The sequence below is a fragment of the Globicephala melas genome, chromosome 9 (genome assembly GCF_963455315.2).
Source record: "Globicephala melas chromosome 9, mGloMel1.2, whole genome shotgun sequence".
Lineage (NCBI taxonomy): Eukaryota > Metazoa > Chordata > Mammalia > Artiodactyla > Delphinidae > Globicephala > Globicephala melas.
Window position 1 is genome coordinate 87,011,012 of NC_083322.1, and position 27,212 is coordinate 87,038,223.

The 27,212-nt window shown below is 42.7% G+C and overlaps 1 protein-coding gene across 3 annotated transcripts in view; it reads left to right on the plus strand.

Annotated features, from left to right (window-relative positions):
- LHFPL3 (LHFPL tetraspan subfamily member 3) overlaps positions 1–27,212 on the plus strand; it is a 533,932-nt gene that overhangs the window by 461,504 nt on the left and 45,216 nt on the right. The window contains exon 3 of one of the 3 annotated variants that reach the window (XM_060304791.1): positions 24,975–25,022. The exons of 1 other annotated variant lie outside the window; for it this stretch is intronic. In XM_060304791.1, the coding sequence (XP_060160774.1) occupies positions 24,975–24,991 (17 nt within the window). In that variant the 3' untranslated portion in view covers positions 24,992–25,022. The remainder of the gene's footprint in view (positions 1–24,974; positions 25,023–27,212) is intronic. One more of the 3 variants, XM_060304792.1, reaches the window with a different exon arrangement.

The window sequence follows — 27,212 nt, forward strand, 5'->3', positions numbered from 1 at the left end:
CACCGTCTTGGTGCTATTCCTGCAAGGAATGCAAAACCAAAGTAACATGGAGTCCCAAGCCTCTAGAACTTTATAGTCTACATGAGGAGATGAGCATAGACATGTCCAACAGTAGGATTATGGTCCAAGCTGTATGGGATGAACAGAAATAGTGATACATGATAGTCAGCACAGTATGTGGCAAATGTTATTAACTGCTCCCCAAATTAATAACTAATTTCAAAAAAAGAAGATGAGTTCATTCCAAAAAAACTTCTATTACCAAACATTTTTTTTGAATTTTATTTCTTTTTGGCTGCGTTTGGTCTTCATTGCTGCACGTGGGCTTTCTCTAGTTGTGGTGAGCGGGGGCTACTCTTCGTTGCAGTGTGCGGGCTTCTCCTTGCAGTGGCTTCTCTTGTTGCAAGGCACGGTCTGTAGGCCACAAGGGCTTCGGTAGTTGTGGCACACGGGCTCAATAGTGTGGCTCGCAGGGTCTAGAGCGCGGGCTCAGTAGTTGTGGTGTACGGGCTTAGTTGCTCCGCGACATGTAGAATCTTCCCAGACCAGGGATCGAACCCATGTCCCCTGCACTGGCAGGTGGATTTTTATCTGCTGCGCCACCAAGGAAGTCCCTCTGTTACCAAAATTTTTAATTTTATAAGTATTTTTCATCTGAATGAAGAGTTAGTAGGCCCAGGTTCAAGGACTAGTCCTGTCCTAACCAGCTATGTGACCTATGACAGCCACATAACTGCTCTAGGCCTCAGTTTTCCCATCTCTAAAATGAGAGGGCTGAACCAGATGATTTCTCAGGCCCTTCCAGCTACAACATTCTGTGACGCTGAGCCCTTTTGGTTTTCTCCATTCTGAGCTTAATTTCTCATTCTCTGAAGTATTGTATCCCAGAATCTTTTATTTAAAAAAATTGTATTTCCAAATCTGCAATAGCTTTAGCTTGAAATATATATTATGCCATAAAGCTCAGCATAGATATGTAAAGCAGAACTCAGAAACATTAAATAGCTCATAAGTACTTTAAAATTAATTTGAGCTTGAATGTGTCTGAATGAATGGGCTTGACATAAGCCATTCCATTTTTCACCCCACTTCAGAGAGTGCACAAAGTACAAACTGTAAATCAGCCTTCACATTTGCTGGTATGGCCACTAAGCTGAACAAAAAAAAAAAAAAAGAAGAAGAAGAAAAAGAGATATGGCTAATAAACTATTCAAACAAGATTTAGGAGCTTGGAAAGCACAGGGCCCAGCTTGTGACTTGCCTTCTTTGAAGTACTCATGTTTGTGTAACTCAGCTGGTGTCTAGACACACAGAGAGTGGACATTTGAAGCAGTAGGTCCAGTAACTCAAAACAGAACAGCCTTTAGCCTTGAGTATACATTTCAAGCAGGCATGTATGGCTGAGAGAGAGGGAGGGAGGGAGGGAGGGAGAATATGTTAAGGTAGGACAGTGATATAAGGAACTGGCACAGAGATGAGAAGGATACCAATGATCAATTCCCTTCCCCACTCAGGTTGGCATGGGCCAAGCATAGCCACAGTGAGCCTCATGAACTGAAGCATATTTAGACAGCAAGAGCGGTCCATGGTGTGAACTGTACAGAATTTGCTGTCACACGTTAGCTGCTCTGTTAAAAAAAAAAAAAAAAAAAAAGAAGTAACATGGAAATACGATGAACTTGGGGTCAGATTGATCCAAGACAAATCTTAACATCTACCACTTTCTAGTTATGTGTCCTTGGACAAATTATTTAATGTCTTGGAGATTGCATTTTCCTATCTATAAAATGGATACAGTAAGACCTATAATCCAGAATTGTTGTGAGGATTAAATGAAATCATGTGTGTTTCAGGACTGAGTCAGCTGCATATAACAGAAAATCCAAATAATAGTGCCTTTAACACAGAGAGGTTGATTTTCCTTCGTATAATATGAATTCTGATGGTAGCAGTTCATGACTGGCAAGGGGGCTCCGTAACATCAAGAATGTCCCAATTTCCTTCTTTGTTTTGCTGTATTCTCTTTAGCTTGTGGCTTGTATCCTCGCGATTACCTTGTGATCATAAGATGGTTCCTGCAGCTCCAATCATCACATTTCCATTTCAGTTAGGAAGAAGCAGAAGAGGGAGGAACAAGAAGAAGCCTGCCTTCCAGCTAACTGTTTAAAGAGTTTTCCTAGGTGCCTCACCCAGCAACTTTTGTTTATAACTCATTGGTCATACCTATCTTCAAGGGAGACTGGAAGAGTTAGGAATTGAGATGGACACATTGCTACCCTCAACAATGTAGGGGATTAAGACAAAAGGAGAGAGTGGATACTAGGTGACTAATTAGTAGCCTCTCACGATATGTAAAGCACCTAGCTAATGGAAGGTATTCAGTGAATAAAAGCTATTATTTAATGTATTCTTTAAGCTATTTTGGAAATATTTGGCCCATCTCACTATTCCGACTCCCTCAGAAGGCCTATCCAACCTTTGTGTCAAGGCCCATCTCTCAGAGGCCTCCACCACCCTTTGGGGACCTCACAAAAGAGGTTAGACCCTCTTCCAGATCACAGCCTTTGGCATTTTGAAAGCAGCTGTCCTGTGCTCATTAGACCATCTCAGCCCCAGACCAACTACCCCCAGGTCCTTCAAGTCAGACGGTACTGTCAGAAGTCCTAAACATTCTTCTGTGAAGCAGATCTCTCTGTAGCTGGGGCTCACACAGCAGAACAAAATGATCCAGGTGTGGGCAGTGCAAGAGGAAACAGAGAAGGTCTGTCAGTTTCCTAGTTTTAGACTCTCTCTTTGCAGCCCACTCCTGCCATGCCTGACTCATAAGTCAGCCCTGGGGGACTCTTCCATCAGAGGCTCTGAGACAGCCCAGGCCTCTTCCTATGGGGCAGTCTAAGAAACAGAGTTGACCTTCCTGGGCTCTGATGCCCTCAGAGCAGAGAGGCAGGGCCTTTAGGTCTCTGTCCCCACTGCCCTCAAACTCCTCAGACCCGCAGAGGATGCTGTCTGTTCACAGAATTAGCAGGCAAAGGGTTAAGGACACAGCCTCACAGGATGGGGAGGAGAGAACTCAGTAACTCAAATCTAGCTCCCTCCCCTACCCTCCTGTCTGAAACCAAGAGACGTAGATGCCCAGATACTCTTCCAGCAAAGGAGCAGTGTTCCAGGAGTTCGGGACTTATTCCCAGAGGGTACTGGCCTGATGGCCCTACGCAGGGGATGAGGCAGCCAGGGCTCAGTAAGGCACAGCCAGCAGCCCTCCTGTTCTCAACCACAGGAAAGATGGGTGAAGGCTCCCCAGGCCAGAGCAGCTGAAGAGGTTAGCCAGACAGATGGCATAAGTAGAAAAGTAAGAAGGAAAATTTGTCTCCAAAACATACTGACTCCCAAAGCTCATCCTTATGAGGCCCAGGCTACAGTTTGGCCCCAAGTTCCTGGCCTCAGGTCTTGCTTCCTGGGGAGATAGAGCACCCCCATCTTGCTGACCAAGGGTCCACAGCCTGGCTTGCCCACTGTCAAAGGCAAGTAGAAATGTGAAATTATAAAGGAAGAGAGCAGAAAAAATATAAAAGGACCCACTTTGCTGTGAGGAGTGATAGAAGTCACAGGTGCCTTTTAAGTCACGGATTGCTGGGTTTTCATGGAATATATAGAAGAAAAAGTGGTTTCTCTTTGGCTAGGATGGGTATCCATCCTGACTTTCCTGGGAGAGTCCCAGTTTATACCTGCTGACCTGACATAATTATGAATAGCACTTTCACTCTTGAAATGGACCTGATTGGACCACAAGTGACATGGTGGCTCTACTTTGGAGAGGGACTAGAAAGAATAATAAGTTATTCTTTTCATCACTTTTCTCCTATAATCATAGTATATTTATAGCTAGACATTGACCATTTTACCATGTAACCATGTTCATCTTTACAAATTAAAAATTATATTCTTATCCAAGCTAATTTATCTTAATCTAAGTTGCATGTCCTCAAGCTGCACTTTTATTCCTAATAAAAAAATATTATCCATACATAATGGTAATACTAAAAGTAACCAGAGAGAGTTCTTTTTTAAATGGTTTGAGTCTACAAATGATTATAATAGGTTTAATAATTTTTGTTGAAACCAGTGCAGTATCATCATAGTTTTTTGATTATTTTTAATTTTGTTGTTGTTTATTCAAAGGCTGCATTCATATTTTCCCGGACTTGTTTATTGATGTTTAAGGGGGGCAGCTCAACATAGAGAAGGAGCAGAGGCCTTAGACTCGATAGAACTGGGTCTAAAGTCTGGTTTTTCATCTCTCTTTGTGGCGTTAATCAGTATCATCCTCTGTTTCTATACTGATAAAATGGGAATGATAGGAAGAATGGTTAGTATTTATCAGCCATGTTCTACTGACCAAGCACTGTTCTCAGTGGCTCACGTATGTTAACTTATTTAATCCTCACAACAACTGTGTGAGGAAGGTGCTATTATATAATCCTTATTTTTACACAGAGCAAACCAAGAGGTTAAGGCACTTGCTCAAGATTGCACAGCTCTTACTTAACACCTGAATTCATTTTTTTTTTTTTTTTTTTTTTTCCGGTACGCGGACCTCTCACTGTTGTGGCCTCTCCCATTGTGGAGCACAGGCTCCGGACGCGCAGGCTCAGCGGCCATGGCTCACGGGCCCAGCCGCTCTGCGGCATGTGGGATCTTCCCGGACCGGGGCACGAACGCGTGTCCCCTGCATCAGCAGGCGGACTCTCAACCACTGCGCCACCAGGGAAGCCCTTAACCACTGTGTTCTGTTGCCCATCTGATGGGGGTCTGAGGAAGATTACATGAGAAATTAAACATATAATGCTCATCACTGTGCCTGGCAGAGTAGAAGTTTGACTAAGCAAAGCATGTACCTTTCACAGCAGCATCCTCCAGCAGGATAGCATTCCAGTGTCTGCCTAAGCAGAGAGAGTTTTGGTGAAAGTGCAGTGTGCACAGGTTTGTTTCCCAGATTGCTTGGAAATTCAGATCAGGCAGTTCCAACGATGTAAAGAGATCTTTGGCAAGAATGTAATCGTGCTCTCAAAACATGTCCTTGAGAGCATTTTTCCTTGAGAAAAACTGAGTTTGTTTCTTTTGAAGGAAAACCCAAAACTTTCAAACTGAGCAAGGAACAACATTTAGAGCCTGGAGGTGTATGTCAAGCTATGCGTAACCACGTCCTGAATCAGAGAGAAAATCAAGCGTAAAGCACTGCCACTCGGGAGAATGGCCTGCAGCCCCCTCTCCTCCAGGGTGCCCTCACCCGCCCCTCGCTCAGTCACAATCCCCATGTGTGCCTGCGTACAGCAAACCACCAGACACCCCAGTCAGATTTTCAGATTCTCTGAGAGCCTCCCTGCAGCATAGTTTCCTCATTGAAAAAAAAAAGTAGAGGCAGTGGGGATTTTCCTGCATCACAAAATGATTGTGAAGATTAATGATGTAAAGCCGCATAGAGCACCTTAATACATCAGAAGAAAGTGTTTCGGAATTCTGTATGACGCACGTGGGGCACTCGATAGAGCATAGTCTTCAGAGCAGCTAGCCCTGAATTTGAATCCCCACTGAACCTGCACTACTGGTTTCTAGTTAGGTGACTTTGGGTAAGAAAGCATTTTGGACTTAACTGTCCTCATCTGTAAAAGGAGGATTAATAATATCTGCCTTCAAAGGTGTCATAGAAATGGACTAAAGATGGCACAAGGAAATGCTCGTCATGCAGTAGACCGTTTCAGTCCCTCTACCTGATCAGCCCTTCATTTATTTAAGGGACTAATGAAATGTACACTATGTAAATTTTTCCAGTCCCTTCACTTCTCCTATTTTCCTGTCTTTTGCCATTTCAGTATATATTGGTGAAAGCCACGCTGGAACAGGGAGAAAACTTTGAAATGGAATGAAACTTACAGAAATCAGCATTGTCCTTTGTTATTTTCTTCTCCAGTTAAAGAGCTTGGTACAGAAGATAGACTCGAATGTTTAGGAGTTTAGCTGCAGCAGATAACTGTCATTGGCCTTTCGTGGTGGAGAATCTAAAATTGGTTGCATTGTCCATCATCCTATCAGGCGATATTAGTACCCATAGTATTACATTCTCCAGGAACATTTAAAAAAAAAAACAAAAAACAGGCAGGTATAAAGGACCAAATTTTTCTCCCAGCTATACATTCAGTGATTCTAATTCATAGGGCTTGAGTGCATACATCTGAGGAGAGAATTTTCTTCATAACTAATGTTCATTCTGTCCAAATGTGCCAGAGAGTAATACTACTGTAAAGCATATTGAACCCAGCAAATTGAGTCCTAAAGCATTTCTTTTACTCTGTTACTTCTCACTTAGAATGCTTTTCATCCACCTCAAAAAGCTCTTTTTCTGGGCTTCCCTGGTGGCGCAGTGGTTGAGAGTCCGCCTGCCGATGCAGGGGACACGGGTTCGTGCCCCGGTCCGGGAAGATCCCACATGCCGCGGAGTGGCTGGGCCCGTGAGCCATGGCTGCTGAGCCTGCGCGTCCAGAGCCTGTGCTCCGCAACGGGAGAGGCCCGCATACCGCAAGAAAAAAAAAAAAAAAGTTCTTTTCCTGTCATGGCTCACCACCTTGTCTTAGGATCTTTCTGTTCAGTATTTCTACCTGATGCAAAGGTCAGACCAGACAGGACTTCCCTGTCTCTGGATTCCATCACAGCTGAACTGCAAGCTCCTTCTGAATCCTCATCTCTCTTTCTCTCCTGTATCTCCTGGATGCCCTTGGACATCACCAGTGCTTTTGTCATTTGACTTAAATATTCTATAGCATCATTTGCTTCCTAAAATTAGCTGTTTGGACCTAGTAGACATCATTGGGGTCTGGCTGGGCAAGAGGGATCAAGATGGCGAGTCCAGATGCCCGATAAGGTGTGGCAGCTGTCATTGTCCAGTAGAGACAAACACTTGAACAACTGGGAGGTGGGCAGAAGGAAGGCTTAGGGCCAAAAGCTAGCTGACAGGCTCCCAACGTTCCATTGGCTAGTTAATCAACACACATGTGCACAGTCCATTCAGCATGACCTGCTCAGGTCTGGAGACAGAGAAGGCAGCTTCAGTTACACGATGGTTTGGATGGAATGTGCCCAGGCAATTCCTTTACTAGGTCTCCATACTGCTGAGACGTTTGTTCATCTCAATGGACGTTCTCAAATCACGGAAGACCATTGTAGCCTTGGAGTGGTAGGGATACCGTTTATTTTGATGCAAGTGGAAGACAGTTGTCAGCCAGATTTATATTCCTTAAACAAATATAAATTTTTGTTCTCTGGCACTTTCTTTTTGCCATTCCTTCCTTCCTTGCATTCTCTTCACTTGTGTGGGTTCCATTGTGAACTTTCTGTAGCAGGTGGCGGTGTGGCCTCTGGAGTCAGATGCCCTGGGTTCAAGTCTTGACCCTTCCCTTTACTATATCTGTGGCCATGGGTGATACATTTAACTGTAAGGACCTCAGTCTACTGATGCTCACTAATGGAAATGAGAATAGTGCCTAACTGATTGATTTATTGAGATTAAATGAGTGAGTGCTCATAAAGACCCTAGTATCAGACACAGAGTAAGCACTCATTAAGTATTGTTCAATCAGCCAACATTTGCTATGTGTTTTGCTGGTAAGAGTGATTTTTAGATTTGCTCTTCAGGGCGCTCCACACTTTGCATGTAGGCAGCCAATGTCCAGAGCCTAGGAAATTCACTGTAGGCGTGAACAGCAACAGCAGGAAAGTAAGCTGAGATGAGCTCTGATCCTCAAACGGTCGTCACTTGTTCATCCATTAATTTCAGTCAGTAAACATTGAGCACCTACTGTGTGCTAAGCACCATTCTGGGAGATGGAGATAAAGTAACACACCAGGTAGACAAAAATCCCACTTCTCCTGGAGTTTGTTTTCTGCTGGGGAGAGACAGGCAATAAATAAACTTAAGAGGCAAGAAAATATCAGAGAGTAAAAAATGCTATGCAGAGAATTTAAACCAGGTAATATGATAGACAGGGACCAAGTAGCTCCGCCAGGTTGGATGTTCAGGGAGGGCCTCTGAGGATGTGACATGTAAGCCAAAATCTGGAGAGACTGATCCAACGACAGTCATGAGAAAGACTTCCAGGCAGTGGAAGGAGCAAGGTCAAAGTTCCAAAGATGGGAATGAGAAGCAGAAAGAAGGGCAGTTTGGATAGTACTAGGTAGGAGGGAGAGTGGTGTGAAATGAAGCTGGAAGGTAGGCAAGGGCCAGATCCAAAGGCTTTATAAGCCAGGGAAAGGAGTTTGGATTTTATTCCAGCTGTGATGGGTACCATTGGATGGCTGGGAGTAATATAATCTGACTTAAACTTTTAAAGGTGCATCTTGGCTGTCTTATACCTCTCTTTACTGTCACTGTCTGTGGCTGGCCCTCTATGATGAGGTATTTATTGTCTTTGGAAGAAGCTATCCCATACAGCCACAGGAAGAAGTGCTCAGCAGACCAAGAGGCCATCACATTCAGAAAAGCCCACTGTTCTTTCATCATTTGTGCTTTTAGGAGGTGACAGAGTGAAAGCAGTGATTGAAGTAGGAAGGTGACCATCTGCCCTGAGAATTAAAGGCCGGGAAAGATAGTGTCAGGGCTGTGGTGAACATGAAGATTGGCTCCTACCTTCCTGCACCCTGTTTTTCATTAGTTCACTGTGTGGTCCCAGTCATTCCAATATTCCAGAAAGAATCGAAGGTTTACCCCTGCTGAGCATTGATGAGCCAGACTGACCTTTGGGATGTACCCCAAACTAGATCCTGAGAACACTTGGCTGTAATAGGTTGTGAGTCTGCATGGAGTCCCTTCTAGGAGCTATGTCTCATAGGATGTCAGTTTTCTTCTGAGGACAAATGAAAATTGTACCCAGTGTGGTGTCTGGGTTCCGAAGCTAATGCAGTGGGTTTGGAAATAACCCCACAGCCCAGTGATAGTAAGGTAAGCATCTTTCCTAATATTTCATGGTGATGAAGATTTCTCTTGCATTAGGAGACTATCAGTGCATATACACTGAACACTGAGCGGAGAATCAGGATCTCTAAGTTCTGACCTCAGCTCTGTCACCGAGGGGTTATGTTTAAAGTTTGTCCAAGTACTTTTACTTTGAACCTTAGTCTGCTTATCTCTGAAGGAAGAAACTTGGACCAACTCCATCTTGGATCATTCTCAGCTCTCACTTTTGATTGTCCATATACCATCATCCTCATTTCCTAGAGGTCCACATTTGTGAGATGATAGGGCTAAAGGCAGGGGCATCTGGTATACTGTACAGCTTATTGGACCACACAGGGATTAAATCTATACCTCTGACTTCTTTAGCACCATTTCATTATCAGTTGAACCAGCCATCTCTGCACTGAAGAGTACAGATCAAATGAGTTTATCTTCCTTACTAATCTATATGCTCTTTTTTTCCCCACATCTTTATTGGAGTATAAATGCTTTACAATGTTGTGTTAGTTTCTGCTGTGCAACAAAGTGAATCAGCTATATGTATACATATATCCCCATAGCCCCTGCCTCTTGAGCATCCATCCCACCCTCCCTATCCCATCCCTCTAGATTGTCACAAAGCCTTGAGTTGATCTCCTTGTGCTTGCAGCAGCTTCCCACTAGCCATCCATTTTACATTGGGTGGCGTATATATGTCAATGCTACTCTATCATTTCATCCCAGCTTCCTCTCCCCGCCGTGCCCTCAAGTCTATTCTCTACATCTGTATCTTCATTCTTGCCCTGCCAGTAGGTTCATCAATACTGCTTTTTAAAATTTCATATATATATGCATTAGCATATGAATTAGCATACAGTATTTGTTTTTCTCTTTCTGACATACTTCACTGTGTATGAAGTATGATTCTAGGTCCATCCACCACAATACAAATAACTAAATTTAGTTCCTTTTTATGGCTGAGTAATATTCCATTGTATGTATGTGCCACATCTTCTTTATCCATTCATCTGTTGATGGACATTTAGGTTACTTCCATGTCCTGGCTATTGTAAATAGTGCTGCAGTGAACATTGTGGTACACGTACCTTTTTGAATTACAGTTTTCTCAGGGTATATGCCCAGTAGTGGGGTTGCTGTGTCATATGGTAGTTCTATTTTTAGTTTTTTAAGGAACCTCCATACTGTTCTGCATAGTGGCTATATCAATTTACATTCCCACCAACAATGCAGGAGGGTTCCCTTTTCTCCACACCCTCTCCAGCATTAATTGTTTCTAGATTTTTTGATGATGGCCATTCTTACCGGTGTGAGGTGATACCTCATTGTAGTTTTGATTTGCATTTCTCTAATGATTAGTGACGATGAGCATCTTTTCAGGTATTTGTTGGCCATCTGTATGTCTTCTTTGGAGAAATGTCTGTTTAGGTCTTCCGCCCATTTTTGGATTGGGTTGTTTGTTTTTTTGATATTGAGCTGCTTGTATATCTTGGAGATTAATCCTTTGTCAGTTGCTTCATTTGCAAATATTTTCTCCCATTCTGAGGGTTGTCTTTTCGTTTGGTTTATGGTTTCCTTTGCTGTGCAAAAACTTTTAAGTTTCCTTAGGTCCCATTTATTTATTTTTGTTTTTATTTCCATTTCTCTAGGAGGTGAGTCAAAAAGGATCTTGCTGTGATTTATGTCATAGAGTGTTTTTCCTATGTTTTCCTCTAAGAGTTTTATAGTGTCTGGCCTTACATTTAGGTCTCTAATCCATTTTGAGTTTATTTTTGTGTATGTTGTTAGGGAGTGTTCTAATTTCATTCTTTTACATGTAGCTGTCCAATTTTCCCAGCACCACTTATTGAAGAGGTTGTCTTTTCTCCGTTGTATATTCTTCCCTCCTTTGTCAAAAATAATGTGACCATATGTGCGTGGGTTTATCTCTGGGCTTTCTATCCTGTTCCATTGATCTATATTTCTGTTTTTGTGCCAGTACCATACTGTCTTGATTACTGTAACTTTGTAGTATAGTCTGAAGTCTGGGAGCCTGATTCCTTCAGCTCCATTTTTCTTTCTTAAGATTGCTTTGGCTATTTGGAGTCTTTTGTGTTTCCATACAAATCATAAAATTTCTTGTTCTAGTTCTGTGAAAAACGCCATTGGTAATTTCTTTTTTTAATTATAAATGCTTTATTTATTTTTTCACAGAGGAAGCTTGGTGGTGGATATGTAGCCATTTGATGCTTTTATGACTAAGAGTTAAAGTTCAGGCTCTCTTTCTTAGAGAATGTAAATGTGCACCAACACGTGTATATGTAATTGTTATCAAAATTAAGCTTAGTCACTAAAAGAAGATTCGCTGTCTGAACTTTCTTCTGTATTTTTTTCACCTTCTACATCAGGCACTGGGGCATCTGGCCTCTCAGGAAGATCTGGGTCTAGTCCTTCCGATACCATTTTTTTCTTATTGCCATCCCTGGAACACCCACTTGAACCATTTTGAGATATCTGGAATATCTTATGTCCTTGGAAATTTGATAGGGATTGCATTGAAACTGTAGATGACAGTCATTTTCAGAACATTGATTCTTCCAATCCAGGAGCATGGTATATCTCTCCATCTGTTCGTGTCATCTTTGATTTCTTTCATCAGTGTTTTATAGTTTCCTGAGTATAGGTCTTTTGCCTCCTTAGGAAGGTTTATTCCTAGGTATTTTATTCTTTTTGTTGCGATAGTAAATGGAATTGTTTCCTTAATTCCTCTTTCTGATCTTTCGTTGTTAGTGTATAGGAATGCAAGAGATTTCTGTGCATTAATTTTGTATCCTGCAACCTTACCGAATTCATTGATTAGTTCTAGTATTTTTCTGGTGACAGCTTTAGGATTTTCTATGTATAGTATCATGTCATCGGTAAACAGTGACAGTTTTACTTCTTCTTTTCCAATTTGCATTCCTTTTATCTCTTTCTCTTCTCTGATTGCTGTGGCTAGCTAGGACTTCCAATACTATGTCAAATAATGGTGACAAGAGTGGACATCCTTGTCCTTGATCTTAGAGGAAATGCTTTCAGTTTTTCACCATTGAGAATGATGTTTGCTGTGGGTTTGTCATATGTGGTTTTTATTATGTTGAGGTAGGTTCCCTCTGTACCCACTTTCTGGAGAGTTTTTATCAAAAATCGGTGTTGAATTTTGTCAAAAGCTTTTTCTGCATCTATTGAGGTGATCGTATGGTTTTTATTCTTTAATTTGTTAATATGGTGTGTCACATTGATTGTTTTGCATATATTGAAGAATCCTTGCATCCCTGGGATAAATCCCATTTGATCATGGTGTATGATCTTTTTATTGTGTTGTTGGATTCTGTTTGCTGGTATTTTGTTGTGGATTTTTTTTGTCTATGTTCATCAGTGATATTGCTCTATAATTCTCTTTTCTGTGATATTTTTGTCTGGTTTTGGTATCAGGGTGATGGTGGCCTTGTAGAAGAAGTTTGGGAGTGTTCCTCCCTTTGCAATTTTTTGGAAGAGTTTGAGAAGGATACATATTAATTCTTCTCTGAATGTTTGATAGAATTTGCCTGTGAAGCCATCTGGTCCTGGACCTTTGTCTGTTGGAAGATTTTTAATTACAGTTTCAATTTCATTACCTGTGATAGGTCTGTTTATATTTTCTAATTCTTCCTGGTTCAATCTTGGAAAGTTGTACCTTTCCAGGAATTTGTCCATTTCTTCCAGGTTGTCCATTTTATTGGCATAAAGTTGCTTGTAGTAGTCTCTTATGATCTTTTGTATTTCTGCAGTATCAGTTATAATCTCTCCCTTTTTATTTCTAATTTTATTGATTTGAGTCCTCTCCCCTGTTTTTCTTGATGAGCCTGGCTAAAGGGTTATCAATTATGTTTATCTTCTCAAAGAACCAACTTTTAGTTTTATTGATCTTTGCTATTGTTTTCTTCATTTCTATTTCATTTATCTCTCCTCTGATCTTTATGATGTCTTTCCTTCTACTAACTTTGGGGGTTTTTTGTTCTTCTTTTTCTAGTTGCTTTAGGTGTACGGTTAGATTGTTTACTTGAGATTTTTCTTGTTTCTTGAGGTGAGCTTTAATTGCTGTGAACTTCCCTCTTAGAACTGCTTTTGCTGCATCCCATATGTTTTGGATCATCGTGTTTTCGTTGTCATTTGTTTCTAGGTATTTTTTTTATTTCTTCTTGATTTCTTCAGTGATCTCTTGGTTCTTTAGCAGTGCACTGTTTCGCCTCCATGTATTTGTGTTTTTGACAGGTTTTTTCCTGTAATTGATTTCTTATCTCATAACATTGTGGTCGGAAAAGATGCTTGATATGACTTCAGTTTTCTTAAATTTTCCAAGGCTTGATTTGTGACCCAAGATGTGATCCATTCTGTAGAATGTTCCATGTGCACTTGAGAAGAAAGTGTATTCTTCCACTTTCAGGTGGAATGTCCTAAAAATATCAATTAAGTCTGTCTGGTCTGTTGTGTCATTTGAAGCTTGTGTTTCCTTATTTATTTTCTGTCTGCATGATCTGTCTATTGGTGTAAGTGGGATGTTAAAGTCCCCCACTAATGTGTTACTGTCGATTTCTCCTTTTATGGCTCTTAGCATTTGCCTTATGTATTGAGGTGCTCCTATGTTGGGTGCATAAATATTTACAATTGTTATGTTTTCTTCTTGGATCGATCCCTTGATCATTATGTAGTATCCTTCTTTGTCTCTTGTAATAGTCTTTATTTTAAAGTCTATTTTATCTGATACGTGTATTGCTACTCCAGCTTTCTTGTGATTTCCATTTGCATGGAATATCTTTTTCCATCCCCTCACTTTCAGTCTGTATGTGTCCCTAGGTCTGAAGTGGGTTTCTTGTAGACAGCATATGTAAGGGTCTTGTTTTTATATCCATTCAGCCAGTCTGTGTCTTTTGGTTGGAGCATTTAATCCATTTACATTCAAGGTGATTATCGATATATATGTTCCTATTACCATTTTCTGAATTGATTTGGATTTGTTTTGGGGGGTCTTTTTCTTCTCTTGTGTTTCCCGCTTAGAGAAGTTCCTTTAGCATTTGTTGTAGAGCTGGTTTGCTGGTGCTGAATTCTCTTAGCTTTTGCTTGTCTGTAAAGCTTTTGATTTCTTTGTTGTATAGCTGGTTTGGTGGTGCTGAATTCTCTTAGCTTTTGCTTGTCTGTAAAGCTTTTGATTTCTCCGTCGAATCTGAATGAGATACTTGCTGGGTAGAGTAATCTTGGTTGTAGTTTCTTTCCTTTCATCACTTTAAATATATTGTGCTGCTCCCTTGTGGCTTGTAGAGTTTCTGCTGAGAAATCAGCTGTTAACCTTATGGGAGTTCCCTTGTATGTTATTTGTCATTTTTCCCTTGTTGCTTTTAATAATTTTTCTTTGTCTTTAATTTTTATCAGTTTGATTACTATGTGTCTCAGCATGTTTCTCCTTGGGTTTATGCTGCCTGGGACTCTCTGCGCTTCCTGGACTTGGGTGGCTCTTTCCTTTCCCATGTTAGGGAAGTTTTCAACTATAATCTCTTCCAATATTTTCTCGGGTCCTTTCTCTCTCTCTCTCTCCTCTTTCTGGAACCCCTATAATTCGAATGTTGTTGCGTTTAATGTTGTCCCAGAGGTCTCTGAGACTGTCCTCAATTCTTTTCATTCTTTTTTCTTTATTCTGCTCCCTGCAGTTATTTCCACCATTTTATCTTCCAGCTCACTTTTCTCTTCCTCTCCCTCAGTTATTCTGCCATTGGTTCCTTCCAGGGTATTTTTAATTTCAGTTATTGTGTTGTTCATCACTGTCTGTTTGCTCTTTAGTTCTTATAGATCCTTGTTAAACGTTTCTTGTATTTTCTCCATTCTATTTCTGAGATTTTAGATCATCTTTACTATCATTACTCTGAATTCTTTTTCAGGTAGTTTGCCTATTTTATCTTCATTTATTTGGTCTTGTAGGGTTTTACCTTGCTCCTTCGTTGTAACATTTTTTTTTGTCATTTCTTTTTTTTTTTTTTTTTTTTGATGGGTGGGGCTGTATTCCTGTCTTACTGGTTGTTTGGCCTGAGGTGTCCAGCACTGGAGTTTGCAGGCAGTTGGGTAGAGCCAGGTCTTGGTGCTGAGATGAGAACCTCTGGGAGGCCTCACTCTGATTAATAGTTCCTGGGGTCTGAGGTTCTCTGTTAGTATAGCAGTTTAGATTCAGCACTGGCTGCATTGCCTTCTGTTCCTCCGCACCCGCCCCCCGCAGGGTCTCCCCCGTTGTGGGTGGGTCCTGCTGGGTGTAGGAACTCCTCCCCTCCCCCAGCCGCCCCTCAGGGGTGCAGTTCCCCAGAGGTCTGGCCTTTACTTTTGCTCCCCCATCCCTCCCTCCCACTCCCTCAGGACCCTCGCTGCTGGAGGGGGCCCTGGTGGGCAGAGGATCAGGCCCAGGATCTCAGCAGGCTCCTGGGGGGCCCAGGTGGGCAGGGGAAATGCTGGCCATGCTGCCTTTTGATCCTTTGCCCTCCCATTGTCCCCCCCATCCCCCTTCTGGTGTGGGATCCCTCCTCCTCCCCCAGCTGCCCCTCAGGGGCGCGGGTCCTGTCCTGCCTCCACTTCTCCTCCCCCCTCACTCCACCCCACGTCCTACCCAGTCACTGGGGATTCCTCCCATTCCCTCAGGTGTCTGTGGTCCCCCACCGGTGCCTGGTAGGTGCCCCAGTTGTGCAGAGACGCAAATCCTGTGTCATCCTAGTCTGCCATGTTGACTCTGCCCTCTATATGCTCTTTAATAATCTGTAGTCACTAAATTTTACTGAATGTTTACTATGCATCTTATATTATTCAATTTTGATAATAACCCCATGGCATAAGTGCTAGCATTATCTCCAATTTAATAACAAACTGAACCTTGGAAAAGTTCAGTAATTTGCCTGAGAGCACAGCTAGAATGTACCAGATATAAATCCAGGCTGACTCCAAAGCCCATGCAGAAATTCAGCTACCACACTCCAGAATCATCCCTTACTTATTTTATCGTATTCACAGTACATATCAAGGTGTTTGACAGATATTATTAGATGCTCAATAAGTGATTTTTTTTTTTTTTTTTTTGGCGGTACACGGGCCTCTCACAGTTGTGACCTCTCCCGTTGCGGAGCACAGGCTCCGGACGCGCAGGCTCAGCGGCCGTGGCTCACGGGCCTAGCCGCTCTACGGCGTGTGGGATCTTCCCGGACCGGGGCACGAACCCGTGTCCCCTGCATCGGCAGGCGGACTCTCAACCACTGCGCCACCAGGGAAGCCCAATAAGTGATTCTTGAATGAATAAATGTTTAATGCTCTGCTAACTTGCTTTCAGACTTTACTTATACTGCTTTGCTTTGGAGACGCAATGTAACCTTGCTAACCAGAAGGCTTTACTCTATTTAGACTTTTATGCAGAATTGCCCATTAGACTATCCCCTGTAGCCAGAACTTAAACTATGTGATCATTAATTTTATGATCAACTGCCCAGATAGCTGGTAAGACATCATTTCTGGGTGTGTCTGTGAGGGTATTTCCAGGACAGAGTAGACTGAGTAAAAAAGATTACGCTCACCAGTGTGAGTGGGCATCATTCAATCTGTTGAGGGTCTGAATAGAACACAAAGTTGGAGGAAGGGTGAATTTGCTCTCTTGCTTGAGGTGGAACATCCGTCTCCTCCTGCCCCTCCGAAGTGCCATCAGCACTCCTGATTCTCAGCCTTCAGACTTAGACTGGGACTTACACCATCGGCTCCCCTGGTTCTCAGGCATTTGAACTTGGACTGAGTTACACCACTGGGTTTCCTGGTTCTCCAGCCTGCAGATAGCTGACTGCAGGACTTCTCAGACTCCATAATTACATGAACCAATTCTTATCATCAGTTTCACCATCTGTGTATCTATCTCCCATTGGTTCTGCTTTTCTAGAGAACTCTGACTAATATAACCCATATAAAGACTTATGTACTTGACTTACATAAATTGTCCTTGATATTCTGTAATTAGGCAAGTCTCCTCAACCAGTTTAGCCATTCTTGGGAGCAGTGGTTCCCATCTAGAGGGATGGAGTAAGAAGACACATGAGAACCACCCGATGAGCTTTTTCACACTACAGAAGTTCCACATTCAGCACATCTCCTGCCCCAACAAATCCTCATCCTATCTGGGTAGAGGAGGAATTGTCTAAGTTGATGCAAGTTTCCAGGTGTTTCTGATACATTTCCCCATACACTTCCACGGTCCACAACTCCAGACACCTACCTCCATTTAGAGAAAGTCAGTTCTATCTTTTCATTTAAATAAAGGCTGATCTTCTTAGAATCTCAATTAAATGATGAGGCTTTATGTGGCTGACTTGAACATAAAGACGCCCAGACTTCTACCTGTATTGCTTATTTTTCATTAATAAACTTATTTATTTATGTATTTATTTTTGGCTGCGTTGGGTCTTCATTGCTGCACTCGGGCTTTCTCTAGTTGCAGCATACGGGGGCTACTCTTCATTGTGGTGTGGTGGCTTCTCATTGCGGTGGTTTCTCTCGTTGCAGAGCACAGGCTTTAGGCTCATGGCCTTCAGTGTTGTGGCTCACAGGCTCTAAGCTCAGGCTCAGTAGTTGTGGCGCACGGGCTTGGTTGCTCTGCGGCATGTGGGATCTTCCTGGACCAGGGCTCAAACCCGTGTCCCCTGCATTGGCAGGCGGACTCTTAACCACTGAGCCACCAAGAAAGTCCCTGTATTGCTTATTAAATATATTAAATAATTATCCTTAGCACTTTACAGGTGGGTTTTGACTGAAGATGACTTACATACTTACATGTTTATGTTTCATTGTATCTTTTTCAGAATTAGACTTCTATAGCATAGTACGCGGCTTACATTAAAGTTTTATTAGAGCATAATAAATGTAGAGCAGCACTGTCTCACAGAACAATGATGGAAATGCTCTCTGTCTGCTCTATCCAATACAGTGTCCTAGATACATGTGGCTTCTGAGCATTTGAAATGTAGCTAGTGAGACTGAGGAGCTAAATTTTTTTTTTTTTTTTTTTTTTTTTGCGGTACGCAGGCCTCTCTCACTGTTGTGGCCTCTCCCGTTGCGGAGCACAGGCTCCGGACACGCAGGCTCAGCGGCCATAGCTCACGGGCCCAGCCGCTCCGCGGCATGTAGGATCTTCCCGGACCGGGGCACGAACCCGTGTCCCCTGCATCGGCAGGCAGACTCTCAACCACTGCGCCACCAGGGAAGACCAGGAACTAAATTTTTAACTGTATTTTATTTTAATTAACTTAAATTTAAATAGCCACGTGTGTCTAGAGGCTGCCGTATTGGAATGTACAAGTACAGTACAGTATAGAGAACATGCTTCCATTTTTTTTTTTTAGCCAAAATAATATAGAACTAGGACCCGTCTCATTTTTTTAATCGCTTTCCATAAAATCCAAAGCAGAAAACAACAACAATGCTGTAAGAGACTCGAAGAAACTCTGCCATGCTTACATTTCCACTGGGGAATGAATTCTTAACAAAAAAGAAAATTCTGACCCAGGATAAATGAATGGAGAGAGGCAGGAAAGAGGCATTCCCAAGGGGAACTCCATGGCAAATTCCTAGTTGTCTGTGAGACACAGAGCAGAGAGAGACTGTCAAGGAGAGAGAAATCCCCCCTCAGAGGAAAATCTAAATGTGTTTTTAGCCATCTGTCACCCCAGAGGGAGGACAGGATGGCAATGGTAAATTGGTAAGATTGTAAAACAAGGAAGTTAACTACCGTACAAGTCCAGCTGAGGTGTTTAAGGTGCATTTTAACCGATGGAACTTCATTGCTGAAATCCAGATGGGGACTGATGCTACCTAGATGTCAGATTCGAAACCTGAATCGCCTTCACCTTAGAAAACTAGCATTTTCATTACAAACACCGTTCCACAAAAGCAGGATTGTGCTGAATTTTCATGTAAAGCAAATATTAGGTAAATCACAAAGTGACCCCAGATTCAGAAAGAGAGAGGGTGACGAGGCAACAAGAATACAGGACACACAGGCCCCATTGCAAAAATGTGAACTAAAAAATCCGTTCGGTACAAAAGAAGTAGCTACCAAAGGAGCGAAGATGGGAGGCATGTAAACTGAAGAAGTTCATTCATGAGCCAGACAAGAGCAGTAATGAATTCTGAGCTAGGACAATACTTCTCAAATCAGATTTCAGGCACATATGCTTGCGGGGAGATGGGGTTCTTTGGGCTTAGTAAGGACATTTAGGTTTTGTTCTTTCATTTTTACCGATTATAAACAGAAAACTTGTCTTTTCTTCAGTGAGACTTCTCAATTGAAAATCATGTTCAAAGAATGAGACTTCAGCTGTCTTAAGTAAATGTTTCTCAAATGCTGGTTAAGAAAATTTACCATAGGTCTTAGAGGATTAATTTCCTTTAAAGGGGTCCATAGTTTCTTCAGATTTGGAGATCAGTGACCTAGAGGCAGACCACACACACCCCTTGATTTGTATCTTGTTGGAGGAGTTGAAGCAGTTTTCCAACTTTGCCTTTAGCTTGCTCATGAAAAGATTAGACCTTTCCAAACTCAGAGGGCAGGTTGGGCATACTGTTCCTATTATATTCCCTAATGGAGGTCCTTGCTTAGAAAACTGTGCCCTTCTATTGCAAATGGGAAGTGGTGTGATAGGTGGGGTGGTCCCGGACCACAAGTCAGGCGGTCTCCCTCTAACCCTGACTCTCCAACTGGCTGTCACTTGTCCTCTCTGAGCTTTTGTTTCCTCATCTGTAAAATGAAGCAAGGGACTGGATAATGAATTACCAAGGTCACATCCAGCCTAGATTTCTTTGACTATAACAGTAAATTGCAGCGCCATCTCCTATGTCTTCTCTGAAAGGCCTCTCAATTGAAAGTAGTTTTCACTAGGACTCTCTTTCGTTTCTGTTCTTTTCTTTGTTACCCTCCACCACGGAGCACCGAAGGGTCAGGAGGTGATGCATTTGAAGGAAAAAAAAATCAGTCAACACTCAGCTTTACTCACTGAGTAAAGCTCAGCGTTCCATCTATTATCTGCTACCACCTAGGAAGTGGGAAATTAAACTATAGAACCCAGACTCCCAGGATTCAGTGCAAATCACCCAGATACAAAAGAAATCTCAGAGGGACATTTGGGCTGGTTTCTATAAAGTTTCCAATGAATGAGACAGCTGTTCACTCGAGTGTGAGTAAATCAAATGGGAACATAAAAGCTATGTCTGTTTTTATGTTTTGAGGATCATAAATAAAATTACATAATGAGTGGACTCTCAGCCTGTTGGTTGATATTCCACTCTGAGAGTGACACATATGTCGTGAGGTCTCTGCACATTCAAAGGTGTCCCGTATGAGCAGTGATGGTACAAGGCCTGTCTGTGTCTGTAGCAAAGAGAAAAGTGTGCTGGCCATGCATGTGCACGGAACCACCAAGCCACTGCTGCCTTTTGGTAGAAGTAATGCTATTCCTTTTCTCTAAGGAGTCCTCTCCCACATTTATGGAAGGGTGCACATAGAGTATGCCCCATTGCCTCAGCAGTGGTTGGAATATCATACCTGTAGTCTGTGGGATAATTCTTAGGGTTCAGAGGGACCCAGAAGAGGTTTGCCTTGAGACCTCTGTAGCCAAGACACAGCATAGAGCATCAAAATACTCTAAGATTACTCGGGCATCAGCCCCTCATCTAGCAATAGAACCCATTCTTTTGGCCTTTTTCCTGCATGAGCTGCCCACTGAAACTTAGCCTGACAGCTTACACCTAGAAATGTCTGTCCTGCCTTGGGAGAGCATTGGGTCCTGGGACCTAGAGGAGAACTTAGAAGCTACTGCCATTGAACTGTTTACTAATATTCACCCCATGCAGGATGATGATACCACATCTGTCTTCACTGCAGCAAGGGCCCCAGCTCTCCAGATGCGGTCCTGTGGCCTGATAGGATCACTGATCCCCCAGGATATGTGGCATTGCTTGTCCCATCAGCAAGAAAAATGTGACTGCCTCTGTCTCTTCTGTTAAAATAATGACCTTCTGGTCAGCATGGAATGAAAGCCCTCCAAGGCAAGAGAATGACTTAACTTGAAATGGTTCCCTCTGAAATCATCTTGTAGTTCCCATTCTAGTTAAAATTTGGCTAATTGCTTAATAATTCTGTTTAAATGTCTCCACTGCTGCAAATATTAAATCATTAGACCTACTTTTTCTGGTTGGAAACCCCTTTGCTTTTCTAAGTATCCTCTGCCTCTTTCTCCCGTTTGTAATTTTGCCAGAGCAACATTCTGTTGACGTAAATAACAGCCATTCAAAGAGGTGTTGGACAGATCAAGGTGTCTCTCTGTGTACAGCCCAGGCACTGTAGTCTACGTCCTTGAGGCAGTACCTGCGATTGGGAAAGATCTGAGAGTGTGTCTTTAAAACACCAGCATCCCTGCCAGACAAATGAACCTGCAGTCACCAGCAGCCTTAACCTGCTCCTGCAGTAGACAGCCTGCTGCTACTGTGCTTGACAGGGTGAGAGGCTGCCCGAGAAAGAAGGACCCAGGCCCAGCCTTTAGGAGCCCAGAGCCCAACTGGCAGCTGGAGTTACATGTACACAAAAGAATATCAGCCAGGTTAAAACTCTGCTCAAAGCAGAGGCCTTGTCAGAGCACAGCAGTCTGTGGTTGGCTTCCTAACAGACCCTGGCATCTTCCTTGTCATTCTTCCCTTCTGTGTTTAACCAGCTGAAGACTTCCAGTGTTGCTTTTCATTTTTCATTCGAAATGATGCTTTTAGCACCCAACATTACAACTTTAAAGGATCCCATTGCTTCATCCGAATGCTCACATCCCAGTGAGGGCCAACACAGTCCTCTGAGGAAGTGAGGAAGGGTGTGAGGGAACTCAGAGTGACAGAGGAGTCCTACAGCTTCCACCCTGGAAACTTTCTCAGACCAGTGATGAATAAGAAGTGACATAGTCAGGTAACAACCAGACTAGAGAAGTCAGGAGAGGGCGAAATGAGAAGCAGGATATGCAAGGTGTCAGAGGGGAAGGAATGAGGTATCCCTGGGTCATTAATCTGGGTTTTATGGAATGCCACATGTTTTTATTTATTTTAATTTTTATTTCATATTGCAGTATAGTTGATTAAGAATGTTGTGTTATACTACTGGTGGGAATGTAAATTGATACAGCCACAATGGAGAACAGTATGGAGGTTCCTTAAAAAAATAAAAATAGAACTACCATACGACCCAGCAATCCCACTACCAGGCATATACCCTGAGAAAACCATAATTCAAAAAGAGTCATGTACCCCAATGTTCATTGCAGCTCTATTTACAATAGCCAGGACACGGAAGCAACCTAGGTGTCCGTCGACAGATGAATGGATAAAGAAGATGTGGCACATATATACAATGGAATATTAGCCATAAAAAGAAATGAAATTAAGTTATTTGTAGTGAGGTGGGTGGACCTAGAGTCTGTCATACAGAGTGAAGTAAGTCAGAAAGAGAAAAACAAATACCGTATGCTAACACATATATATGGAATCTTAAAAAAAAAAAAAAAGAGGTTCTGAAGAGCCTAGGGGCAGGACAGGGATAAAGACGCAGACGTAGAGCATGGACTTAAGGACATGGGGAGGGGGAAGGGTAAGCTGGGACGAAGTGAGAGAGTGGCATGGACTTATATGGACTACCAAATGTAAAATAGATAGCTAGTGGGAAGCAGCCACATAGCACAGGGAGATCAGCTCGGTGCTTTGTGACCACCTAGAGGGGTGGATAGGGAGGGTGGGAGGGAGACACAAGAGGGAGGAGATATGGGGATGTATGTATACGTATAGCTGATTCACTTTTTTATAAAGCAGAAAACACACCATTGTAAAGCAATTATACTCCAATAAAGATGTTTAAAAAAAAAAGAATATTGTGTTAGTTTCAGGTACACAGCAAAGTGATTCAGTTATACATATACATGTATCTATTCTTTTTCAAGTTCTTTTCCCATTTAGGTTATTACAGAATATTGAGTAGAGTTCCCTGTGCTATACAGTAAGTCCTTGTTGGTTAGCTCTTTTAAATATAGCAGTGTGTACATGTCAATCCCAAACTCCCAGTCTCTCCCTCCCCGCCACCCTTCCCCACTGGTAACTGTAAGTTCTTTCTCTAAATCTGTGAGTCTATTTCTGTTTTGTAAATAAGTTCATTTGTATCATTTTTTTTTAGATTCTGCATATAAGCGATATCATAAGATATTTGTCTTTCTCTGTCTGACTTACTTCACTTAGTATGATAATCTCCAGGTCCCTCCATGTTGCTGCAAATGGCATTTTTTGGTTCTTTTTTATGGCTGAATAATATTCCATTGTGTATATGTGCCACATCTTCTTTATCCATTCATCTGTCAGTGAACATTTAGGTTGCTTCCATGTCTTGGCTATTATAAACAGCGCTGCTATGAACATTGTGGTACACGACTCTTTTTGAATTATGTTTTTCTCAGGGTATATGCCCAGTAGTGGGATTGCTGGGTCATATGGTAGCTCTATTTTTAGTTTTTTAAGGCACCTCCATACTGTTCTCCATAGTGGTTGTATCAATTTACACTCCCACCAACAGTGCAAGAGGGTTCCCTTTTCTCCACACCCTCTCCAGCGTTTATTGTTTGTAGACTTTTTAATGATGGCCATTCTGATCGGTGTGAGGTGATACCTCATGGTAGTTTTGATTTGCATTTCTCCAATAATTAGCGATGTTGAGCGTCTTTTCATGTGCCTCTTGGCCATCTGCCACATGTTTTTAAATAAGACCTGTCTCCGTGTGCAGATGCACCAGTAGGAGATGGAAGTGGGGGAGAGGATTCACTCTGGGGGCAAGTAAAGCACTAGCAGGGCACTGGTTCTGGCCACCCAGGGACTCAGAGTGTAATCAGCAAAGGCAGACTCAGCCCAGGTTATCCTCAGAGCACTTTACTTGCAGGTTCCTTTCAGGTTAAGGTCATATTTTCCTTGACCACCGTATCCTGCCAAGTGAAGTCAAAGCTGACAGAATGGCTTTGGGAAAGAATAGAGGCGTCTGTCCTTCTGTATGACTTGGTACTCATGACCCAGAATCCTTGCGCTGGCACCTTTTAGCAGTTCGCTTACTGTGTGAGGCACTGGGCAGAAGCAAGTTAGAACATGTTAGATGCCATCAGTCCAAAGGTTAACACCTGATGATGTGTACACAGCCTGGAATTGTCCAACACGAACCAGGCCTCAGGGTTCTAATCGATCTGTGTGTGTGCCGTTGATTTTTATTTATCTTTCTTAAAAAGCTACTCTGAGTTGCTTTGGAATTTGAAATGACACCCTCAAAGAATTACAACAACACAGAAACTATTGCTCAACCCGTGCGTTTCTAACTTTGTCTGTTTTTCTCCTGAATGTTTGATTTCTTCAGTTGTTTTTCTTATTGAGCATCTAAATTTCTCACCAAGTCCTTAGCTTTCTGTAAACTTTTGATCATCTACTCTGGGTGGTATTGCCTGAGGAAGCTAAAGATCAAAATAACAACAGTGAGAACCAATACTTAGATGATACTTAGTCTTGAATAGGACTGTTCAGGTATTTTACATGTATTAATTTATTAAACCCTCACCACAGTCTTATGAGGTAAGTGGTACTATTAGACCCATTTTACGGATGAGGAAACTGAGGCATAGAAAGGTAAGACACTTACACAGAGTCACACAGCTACAAGTGGCAGAACCAAGATATGAAACCAGGGTCTGGCTCTCAGAACTGTGCTTCTCACCACTATGAATTGTCACACGTATTGCTCTTCACACTAGGAATCGGATGGCCAGGAATGACACCGTTATTATTAACCTTTAAAGATAAAGTGCAAGCTCTTAATTTATTGTACCTTTAACTATTCTGTTTTTCCCTCCTAAACTCTCAGATGATGGAAATGCTTAAAGCACACTAAGGTAGTGTGAGACCACGCCATGTAAGTGTGAGCATGGCTCCGCTGGGCCCGACTGTGTTTTGTGCGCTTCCGCCTACCATCCCCGCATGTTTCCTCCGCTGTTCTGATTCCCGCTTTCGCCGCTTGCCCCTGGGGCCGCATGAACCGTCGCTCTTAAGCCTAAGCCGTAGAGCTTATGTCTTTGTTCCTGATTTTGTACTTGTATTTCTCTCTCCCACAATCCCTAGAGAACTTGCCGCTGTCTGCCTGCCACCTCCCCGGGAAGGAGCTGGGGACACCCGAGGAATGCGTTTTGTTATTGTTCTCTGACAGTGAGCCCTCATATTGTCAGATTTTAGGATTCTGGGCTAGTGTCCATATTCTCACAGCAACATTCTACTCCACAGAGCAGAAACGTGTGTCGGCCCCTCATGCAGGCTGTGGCACCCTTTGCATCTTTGCTGTGCAGTGTTCTTCTGGGACCACCAGCCTAAACGGATTATTGCTCTGTGAGCCTTTGCAGAGTGAATGCTCTGTGAGAATAAATACCATGCAACAGGGCTAAAATGAACCATGGAGAAAAGTGGTCATCTTCTCATTTGTTTATTGTTTTCTCTGTACCTGTGTATATGATGGACACATATACATATATTGACCAAACCTGTGATTATCAATGAGAAAGGATAATGGTTCCTAAGCCAAATATGGGTTATATTGACCCTTCATTGTACACACACACACACACACATTCAATATGTGATAAACTAGAGTTACAGAGTAACAAATTGGGGAGGAGGAATTTGTGCCTGACAAAAAGTATCCTGTCTTACTGTACAGCTTTCCCCACCTGACCGTGATTTCAGGGTTGGAACTTCCTCTTGTCCTCAGTCTCCCAGAAGTTTCCAGTGCGTGTCAAAAGGGAGTGAGGAGGAAACTTTCCAAGTTAGTTGTCAGAGATGACAAGAATTTAAAAGTGCAGGGGCTCTCTCATGAGATGTGACGGAGCACTTAGTCCCCTGCAGTGTTGGGACTCGAGCCCGTCGTTTAGACATACACAGGATGCTGGAGCTTACGGGTCCTTAGAGATGGATTCTTCACTCCAAACCCCTTACTTCACAGATGACTGAGGCCTCCAGGGGGAAAGTAACTTGCCCAAATGGGGCAGAGCCTGGATTATAACTCAGTTCTCTTTCCATCAAAGCATCTTACCGTTGTGCTGCCCCAGCACATTTTTGTCTGGGAGAGAACCATGTACACAACCAGGAAGTGAATGAAAGTGAAGGAGTCTCCCTCCCAAGAAGGGACCCTGGTTCCCATTCCTGGCTCTGCCACTACATATCTGCATGAACTTGGGAAAGTTACTCTGCCCTTCTGGACCTTGGGCTCCTCATCTGTAAAACGACTTTGACAACAGCTAATTTCAAAAAGTACATGACGCTCAGTTTGCTCCTAACCTCGGGCTGTTTTCATGCAGCTTCCTCCCAGCAGTATTCATTTCTAACCATGGGATTATGGAAAAAGTTAGTCAGGCTGTGTAAATGGGGACAGCCTACAGGAGCAAGAGCTCTGTGAGTCTCTGTTATTAACTGAGGAAGGACAAGGGCAGGACGGAAAGGTGCAGGTGAGAGACAAGTAGCCTGCCCCCCTTACACGGACCTGCCACACGGAGGTGGACATGGCCAACTCCAGGTGTGATCATCTCAGATAAGCTGATTTCTGCAGTCTGAGGTTATCTGGCTGATATCCACTTCTCTCCTTTCCAAGACACCACTGATTAGAGCTCTGGAGCTTAGGGAGACTCAGTAGGTGAGCTAAGTCACATTTTCTCCTTTCGATGCATTGCTCCCTGAGCTAACAGGGCCAGGGAAGTCAGTGAGGCAGTCCGAGAATAATTTGAAAGCCAATTAAGGCAAGAGTAGAGACCCACACGTGCTAGTTTGCAGCAGAGTTTTGAGATACACTCCTTGTTTACGTAAAATTATAGAAATACAGAGATTAACCAAAGGTGCAATGTCATTTTAACAGAGCTTTCTTTTTCCATGGTAAATCCATGGCATGTTCATAATCAATCTTTTTTATAAAGCAAAGAATCATCACTGATTTAACCTTTGGCCCCTTTTGTTGTCCACAGATCAAGTTTGGCTTAACATGCACCTTTTTCCAAGATAGCCCATCAGGTCTGCAGCCATCTCCCCTGGATCTGGTGGGAAGAGCAGGACAGGGAGGGGGAAT